Here is an 8,750-nt window from a genome sequence, read left to right as displayed (position 1 = left end):
TTTATATTATTTTTTTATAATTAATTAATGTGTCCTTGCTAAAAGTAAGTTAGCAAGAGAAGTGGTAATTTTAATTTGTAGTCTATTCACCCTCCTCTAGCTGATCCACTGATCCTAACAAAATAATATCTCATAGAACCCATAACAAATTGAACAATGAAAGAAGGAAAGATTAAATTGATAAGATGAATGAAAAGAATCTTGAGCCAATGTTTACGAATGATCGAATCTTAGTATAGGAGATGAAAGACGTCATAACCTTGGGATTGAGGTTGATAAGTTCTAGTTTAATGAAAAACTAACAAGTGAGAGTCTCATCATGCTTTAGATTGAAATAAGCCAAAAGATATACGTGTAGTCGGTGCCCCATTTATTTATAACTATAGGGTGACCTAAAAATTCTAAAAGACCAAAAGGAATCTCATTTAGTAAAGACCTATATAGACTACTTAGTTATTTTGAGCGTATGACTTCATTACAATCCAAATAAAGATGGAAATTGAGCATAAATTGGGCCTACATATCAAATATAACCCTATTACATAGACAAGAGATTTAAGTGACTAATTAAGTAATTAGCTAGAGAATGACAGATTTACTACAATGATATATAGATTAATTCCTAACGAGCGCACCTTCTTAGAGAAAAACTCCTCTCACCCCCTAGCCATTTGGCGGTCGACTATAAGTTGATTCTATGATTTATGTTCCTTCACATAACTTGAGGACATGCTGTAAGAGGCGCTTGAGGTGAGTGTAATCATCTTTTACTACAATTAAATGACTAATTAAGCTCATTTAAGATTTGAATTAGGTTAACTAAGTTGCATGACTTACTCTTGGTCAAACTTTATTCATTTATATCTTTGATCTTCACATCTTCAATTAACGTATTAAGTATTTTCTTCATCTTTTTAACCTTAACCCTTCTAATCAAACTTCTATTGATACAAAATGGATCGTTAACAACATCTAAAGTGGGATACTCTTTTTCTCCCATGACCTTAACTTGATCTCTATCTTTAACTCCATCAACTATCACAGTGGGTGTGATGGCGAGGTTGTACAAAGAAGTCTCGTGAATACAAATTAGATGTGACTACACCCTAAATCCTAATTTTAATATCTTAGAAACAAAGGGGCCAAATAATAATGCAGTCTAATGGCCATAAATTATTAAATTTAAATGAATTTTTTTAACAGTTCACCTTTTAAAATGGAGCTGATGGTTGATGAGCTACTTCTCCTAGTCAATGTACACTATGAAGTCCTGCTTTAGGAGAGCGACTTATGAGGTGGTACTCGAAGTCGCCGGAGCGGCAAACAATCTGGGCAATCTCTCTCTTCATGAGAGAAGAGGCCTACCTCAAGCAGCAAGGCCTCTTCATGAGAGAAGAGGTCATTAAGCTCGTTGGTCATCTGCTCCATCCGATATTGAATGATGTCTACCATTTCGTCTTGGACGATGACAACTGGACTCCGCGCCGGTGGTTGCGACGGCGAGGTTATGCGAAGTAGTATCAGAATAGAAATTGGAAATGGCTACACCCTAAAATAATAAAAAGAAAAAACTGATTTTTTTTTATAGAAAAAAATTAGAATAACTGAACTGAGTTTTAAAATTTAATGAGTTGGATCGATTTGTTACTTAATTGAACTTATGCTAATCCGAACCCGTGCTAATCCCTAATTCTTAGAATTAGAGTTATCAATTTGAGTTAGATCCGTTGGGTTAGCCCACTTCATTAAATAATTTAATGAGTTGTGTTAAAATTTTATTAACTCAAATTTACCGTGAGCTGACCTGAGCTCGCAACTCACGCGGGTATCCGATAATATAGACTTAATTAGGTTGATCCACTGATTGAGAAATATATGTAATCTAAATTTTATTTTAATTTATTATTTTTCTTTATTATAATTTTAAAATAAAAACAGTATATTTTCATCAAATATGTGCACTCATTTATGTTTATTACTTTTAAAATATGTATTTCTGAATATATTTTATTGATGAATCTTTCCAAGTAAAACGTAAAAGATATAATTTTTTTTTAAAAAAATTTAATTAGCCCACGGGTTGGCCCGCCTAATCGGCAATCCATCTTGAATTGGGTTGAATTAGGGATTTCCCAACCGACCAAGATGATGGATCGTCCGTTCTGCCCTGTCCCGCCAAACGACTAGTCCACCATGGGCCGACTCGTCCAGCCACAGGTTGACCCATCTGACAACTTTACTTTGAACCAAAGAAAAAAAATATAAATCTAGCTAGGGATGATCGACCCGGTCTAATAGAATTTTTTTATTAGTCATTGGGATAAATTGAGAAGTGTTCACGGTGGACAGTCTAGAAGTTAAGTATATTTTGGAGTCAAATAAATCTAATAATAAACTTGATGGTTTGAAAATCATTAAATTTGAATGAAAAAAATTTAACGGGTGATTTTTTTTAAAGAAATTTTATAAGTAGTTAAATTTTTATTATAAAAATTTAACTGATGATTTTCCCTTATTTTTTTTAAAAAAATCTGGACCCCTCCAATGCCATTTAATTTAATAGTTGTTAACGATAAAATGTTAAACCTAACAGAAATTAAATAATAACTTTTCTTTTATTATCTTCTTACCCTAACCCCTCCTCAATTTCCCGAGTCGAGGCGGCAGACGTCGCCGGTCTTAGCACTCATTTCCCTCGGTGAGTCTCTCTCGGCCAAACCGAAGTTTCACCTCTTCCTCCTCCCTATCTCCAAACCGAAGCCACTGACTGCCGCCGTCGACCTCCTCTTCCCGAGTCCGCAAACTGTGTCAGCAGCCGTATAAACTTCCTAATCGCCGCTTTCCGAAAAATACCTCCAGCGCGTGGCATAAAATTAGGGTTTAAACCCTAAACCGCATCCAATTTCACTTTTTCGCAGAGCCTTGCTTGCAGTCAATTGTCACCATCCAAGACAGAGGAGATGGCGGACGTGGTTCAGTATCGGATGGAGCGGATGGCGGATGAGCTAGACGACCTCGAGCGGCGAGGCCTCTTCTCCGGTGAAGAGATTGCTGAGATTGTTCGCCGCCGTAGGGACTTCGAGTATCGCCTCAAGCGTCGCTCCCCATTGAAACAGGACTTTATAGCATATATTGAGTACGAGAAGCAGCTTGACGCCCTCCGCAGCCTCCGAAAGCGTGCCATTATCGGCAAGCTCGCCGACAAGGGTATTTTCGAAAAGAACAAGAAGAAGAAATCAAAGATCTGGAAGAGGTCCTTGTCTGACATCGCAGGGGTCCTAAGGATATTGGATATTTACCGGATGGTCACGATGAGGTACAGGGGTGATTTGGATCTCTGGTTCAAATACCTCGAGTTTTGCAGAGACAAAAGACATGGACGGATGAAGCAGGTACAAAGATGAAGTTTTTTGAGTTTGTAGTTCCTCTTCTTTGTTTTTTTTTTGTCTTTGAATTTGTTTGGTTATGAGAGACTGATGTTTAAGTTGCATTCCTAGTCTCCATCAAAATGTCTTTGATATAAGTTGCTGGAACGTTAATGAGTTATGGTAATTCGCTTTTTGAACTATATATATATATTTTTTAATTAATTTATAGTTTAGAATGATCCTAGTTGTTTTCCTGTGAGAATTAAAAGGAAACTAATCTCAATTTAGACTAGAACTTGTTGGTTTTTTCTTTCTATTAAGCAAACTAATCTCAATTTTGTGTTCCTTGGTTGTTGATCTGCTAACTTGTTGTTTTGAACTTAAATGAAGAAAAAACTCTTATTTTATCGGGAAATGATATATTTGGTTATTAGACATGTCCTCCCAGTAATACTCTCTCATTGTGGATGATAGACATCAGGTTCATGTAATAATTGGCAATTTGCTTCGTATTAATATTCTGGATATTTGCAGGTCCTAGCACAGGCAATTAGGTACCATCCAAAGGTTCCTGGACTTTGGATCTATGCTGCAGCATGGGAGTTTGATCAAAATTTGAATGTTGCTGCTGCTCGTGCTCTCATGCAGAATGGTCTCAGGACTTGTCCTGATTCAGAAGATCTATGGCTGGAGTATCTTCGGATGGAGCTAACTTATCTCAACAAATTGATAGCTCGAAAAGTTGCTCTAGGAGATGTTTCATTGTTGCAACATAGCAGCAATGATTCTGATCAGTGGAAAGAAGAAAACAAGGATCTTTTAATACCATTTATTGAAGAGCAAGCATCAGATGTGCATGAAGGTGCTTTGGAGAAAAGAGAAGAACTTTTCTTGCAGCAAGGTGCTTTGGTTCTTCAAACCATATACCACGGAGCCATTGAGGCTATACCATTAAGTATCACCTTAAGACAGAAATTTGTGGAGATATTTGATGCTGCGAATATCACACTTTGTGACAAATTGAAAGTTGAAGTGTTGGAACATCTTAAGAAAGATTTCTTACACAATGAGGATTACTGGGACTGGTTTGCTCAATTGCAAATTGGTTATATTTCAGATCTGAATAATTCTGAAAGTTCAAAACTTCTGACCAAATTGGACAGAGCTATTCAGGTGAGTGGTACTCTGAATTCCTTTACTGTTTTAGCATAATTCCATTGATGAAGAAAATTTAGTAAAGTGAGCAAGTAGCTTCTTTGCATGCCGTTAAAAGTTATTCTGATGTTATGATGGTAAATTATTTTTGTAACTAGTGGCAATTATATGTATGTTTTGAACTCTACATTTACATTGGATGAATTGATTGTTTTTATTTATTCTCTATAATTGATCATATTTGTTTACTTCATAGGGTACAGTCTTAATTAAATTTACTTGCACATCTATACTTTAGGTGTACGAGGAGGCTTTAAATATCTTGCCAACAGCCAAGATGTTTTCTCTCTATGCAAAATTTTTGTTGAATATGGTTACCTCTGATGGAGAAAACTCAATTTCTGCTCTGAATAATATGTTTGTTGATGATCAAGATGCCATTTCATCCATTCTTAAGCTTTATGAAAGGGCTGAATCTAGTGGATGCTTAAATGAGGATCTTGCCTGTCAATATGTTACATTTTACTTGCAATCCGGGAGATTAAATGAAGCAAAGAACCTCGCAAAGAAACTTTGCACTGGTAAACTTGCAGAGGCTACTAACTTGTGGATTCTGAGAAGTTCCATTGAGATCAAATGTTTGACGAATAAATCACTTTCAATCAGCAAGGAAGATCTGAACTCTATCTTCAACCTCCTTAAAGATGTGCTGAATAGATTGCCCATTTCCAAGACTGAGAATCTGTGGCTTATGGTATGTTACATATGCTTCTCTCGATTTGGATGGGTGAAACTTACACCCCTTTAAGTAAATCATTTTATTATTTGGCAACCTCTGTTTATTTTTTATGACTAAATTAACTAAAATGCTTAGGGATCATGTTTTTCTTGTTTCCTTGGTCACGGATCAAGTTGACTTGATGTTAATATCTATTCTTGTACTTATACTAGTTCTTTTGATCCAAATCAGGCACCACCTAGACTGAACCTTGGCACTTTTAAATTGTTAAATTAATTTTGCAATGGAGAAGCAAGCTAGGTTCACTTATCCAGACACTCAAATAAATGTTTTCATCTCTTCACTTCTCCAAACTCTCAAATACATGCTTTTAGCATTCCACACAGATTTTTAACATTTTGCCTTGTCACATTTATTTTTTCAAGATATGACTGTCATTTTTGCTTAAGTAGAGGTTGGTAAGTGTCACTAGAATCTAGAATAATATTGCTGAGTATTTATTTGATGATTTAAACTTCTTGAAATCTTTTTGAATGCTGTAACTGAATTTAATATAATTTTAGACATATAATTGTTTGATTTTCTGTTGAAGGTATTGAAATTTTTTTCAAACTACAAAGAATATTTTCAAAAGCTGTTGATGATCTTGGAGACAGCATTAGGCAAAGCTGGCAGTAGTTATTCTGGAACTTCGGTTGCCTCTGCTGTCCTAAATTTGATTTTTCAAAGAGAGGGTATTCAGCAAACAAGGGGCATGTACAAGAGGTATGTTTGAAGTTTCTTGCAGTGGTGTTTTGCTGTTATATACTTGGTTTATCATCATTTGCTGCCTTCACCTAAAATTGCTTTTCTTAAGTTTCTCATTCGTAGTTCTTCTAGGTTTCTTTTTTCCATTTCATTCAAGAAATAGTCCCTAGTTTCTTCTTCAATATGAATATTAGTCACCTGATGATGCTAATATCTGGACAAACAATTGAGACAGATAATAGGCCAGATCCCATACAACACTGGGGTGTGTTCCATTGATAGAAATTTTTATTTGTTCTCTTTCTACTTTTCTTTATTGAAAGATTTTTTTTAAGAATGCACACTAAAAATTTAAAAAAGTTTTTGGAAGCTTTTTGACCTTTTCATGTATCAAAATTTTGTCCTTTGGAAGGAAAATGGTGGCCAAAAAAAAAGAAATTACTATATAAATTGTTGGGGATCGAATGTAGAGGATGATCGGATGAGTGAGTTACATGGGGGTGAGGGGTGAATAGCAATATTGCCTACTAAGGAACTCTTTCTACCCTTGCTATGATATTAACAAGGTTGCACAAGATAATTATTAGTGGAATAAAAACATATAAAGAATGCAAGTATACAAGTATACCACAACACTAACACAGACATTTAATGTTATTTGAAATCCTCATTTATAATACTCCACGGCATATTATTCATTGGTGAGTCACTTCTAGAAAGCCCACTATGTTTCTCTTTCACAGTGGAGTACCTATGGAGCAACCTGTTACAATACAATAAGTATCAAGAGGAGGATAAAGATTATAATGAAGAGGCTCTGTAAGATCTAACTAAAAGCCATCCACCTTGTTCCCCGCTCCCCTTTTATAGCCTTTATCGTTCTTCAATCTTCACTTCTCATTCAACTGATCTGTCGCTGAGATTCACTATCAGTCAGTTGGACTTTAACCCAAGTTTGCCAACTGTTACCTAAGTAGATTGGATTCCACTATCAGTCATGCTATTGTTGCCCTTAGGTGCTATAACTGTTGCATTGCTGTTTTATTTGATTAATGACTTCTTTCGGCTTTCCTACTGTAGCATCGGTCTCCTATCATCTTTGGCCCAAACATAAATATCTTGTTTGCGGATTGTTCAGCTCAAGTCGATTCCTTAGTCGATTGAGCTCTCCATTCAGTTCCAATCGACTAAAACCTGAGGTATCAAAATGAACTATTGTGACTGTGTGTCGAAATGATGTTTTTTTTTTGAGTACTTACATTGCAAGTGCCATACTTTTTTTGTGTGGTTAATTAAAAAAATATATCCCAAGTTATTATCAAATTCTTCCTGTTCTTTCAGGTGTTCTAAATCTATCCTGTAGTATTGAATATTCCTGCCATGTTTTTCATCTCCTTTGTTGTCTTCAGCCCACCTGTAGCCACATCTGGTGCAATGCAAGCAGCAGGAATGGCAGTAGTGCCTCAGCTGCAGTTTGTTGTAATTTCTACAACAACCAAACTCAATGTTGGTGGAATCCTGCCACAGGAAATGCAACTGGCTGCTGCTGCCATATCAATCATTACCTTTAGCATCTGTTTCTTCTAGTGGCTCACACCTGACATGACCATGGCGCTGGTTTAAATTTAATTCATATTAGTAACTTATTGTTGTATGAACTAGGAACTAGCTGAAGTCAGGCCTCTTGATAATGTTAATGTTTCTTGTCTTTCCTCTTTTTTGCTTTTGTTAATTATGCAGCTCTTTCTAGCTTACATCTTGCTCATCACCATTCACTTGTGGCTGCAGACTTCTATCTTTACCCCATCCAAGTGTTAAACTCTTCAGACATTGTATCGAACTAGAGTCAAACCTTGGTTTTGTTGGTGATAAATTTGCCATTACATGTGCTCGAAATCTGTACAATTCGGCTTTAGACATGTACCCTGAGATCATGGAATTGTGGAGAGAGTACTACCTGATGGAAAAGAAGGTAATGATTTTGGCGCTACCTTTTCCTTTTGGTTAATTTATTTGACTTGTTTTATTGTTTTGTTCCTCTTTCTCTTTACAGGCTGGGACAACTGAATCTGCAAATGCTGTCTACTGGCGAGCTAAAAAAATCTCGAAAGACACCATGTTGCTTGTTGGTACTGACTTGTAAGCTTCTTTAGTTCCATCTTTGCATCAGTTGATGTCACCTTTAATCCCGATTACAACTGAGAGGAACTACATGACGGTTCAATTATTTGAGTTTTGTGTCCCCGTTTTCAGGGCATATTAGATTAAAAGTGGTTGGTATTTTATTAATATTCTTCTGTGTTGTAGTTTGTATATTGATTGATATGATATGTTCCAAATACAAATGTTCTTAGTGCCTTTAATTCGTGGAATTGGAAGGCATACTTGGAGTTGGAATGAAATATGGCAATCGAAATGAATGACAGGCTTTTCTGTGTTTGGTATCTCGTTGTTCTGTATAAAGATATCAGGAAGTGCACTATTAAGTTCTGAAATAGAATGTTTTTATTAGTTCTTTCATTCAACTTTTCAAATTTTTTTTTCTCTCGTATTTGTTCCTTCTCATGAATTTATAATGAATTAAAGTCATGTTTGTGTTTTTTTTACTATTTACTTACATTCTGCATTCTCTCCATATAGTGGCGCATCGGTAACGTAGTATATCTTGATGCTGCATTCTCTGCATTTACTTTTATTGGGCTACACCAGCTGTCTTACATTCTTGCTCCATTTTTTTTATT

At 35.7% G+C, this 8,750-nt stretch overlaps 1 protein-coding gene across 1 annotated transcript; it reads left to right on the top strand.

Annotated features, from left to right (window-relative positions):
* The first annotated feature begins 2,622 nt into the window (after positions 1–2,622).
* LOC121975152 (U3 small nucleolar RNA-associated protein 6 homolog) lies at positions 2,623–8,453 on the top strand. Its single transcript, XM_042526600.1, has 6 exons — positions 2,623–3,392; positions 3,903–4,541; positions 4,822–5,277; positions 5,855–6,027; positions 7,798–7,981; positions 8,063–8,453. Exons 1-6 carry the CDS (start codon positions 2,961–2,963, stop codon positions 8,150–8,152), a joined length of 1,974 nt encoding a protein of 657 aa, XP_042382534.1. The 5' UTR covers positions 2,623–2,960; the 3' UTR covers positions 8,153–8,453.
* Positions 8,454–8,750: the final 297 nt, after the last annotated feature.

Source organism: Zingiber officinale, chromosome 4B (genome assembly GCF_018446385.1).
Source record: "Zingiber officinale cultivar Zhangliang chromosome 4B, Zo_v1.1, whole genome shotgun sequence".
In the NCBI taxonomy this organism is placed as follows: Eukaryota; Viridiplantae; Streptophyta; class Magnoliopsida; order Zingiberales; family Zingiberaceae; genus Zingiber; species Zingiber officinale.
This window is presented reverse-complemented; position numbering and strand designations above follow the sequence as displayed.

What these genes read in the sequence shown, in the direction of transcription:
- LOC121975152 (XM_042526600.1), top strand. Translation starts at nt 2,961, where the DNA reads ATGGCGGACGTGGTTCAGTATCGGATGGAGCGGATGGCGGATGAGCTA. An exon ending in AATTGGACAGAGCTATTCAG is followed by an intron (nt 4,542 to 4,821) that starts GTGAGTGGTACT and finishes TCTATACTTTAG; the next exon opens with GTGTACGAGGAGGCTTTAAA. An exon ending in CTGAGAATCTGTGGCTTATG is followed by an intron (nt 5,278 to 5,854) that starts GTATGTTACATA and finishes TTTCTGTTGAAG; the next exon opens with GTATTGAAATTTTTTTCAAA.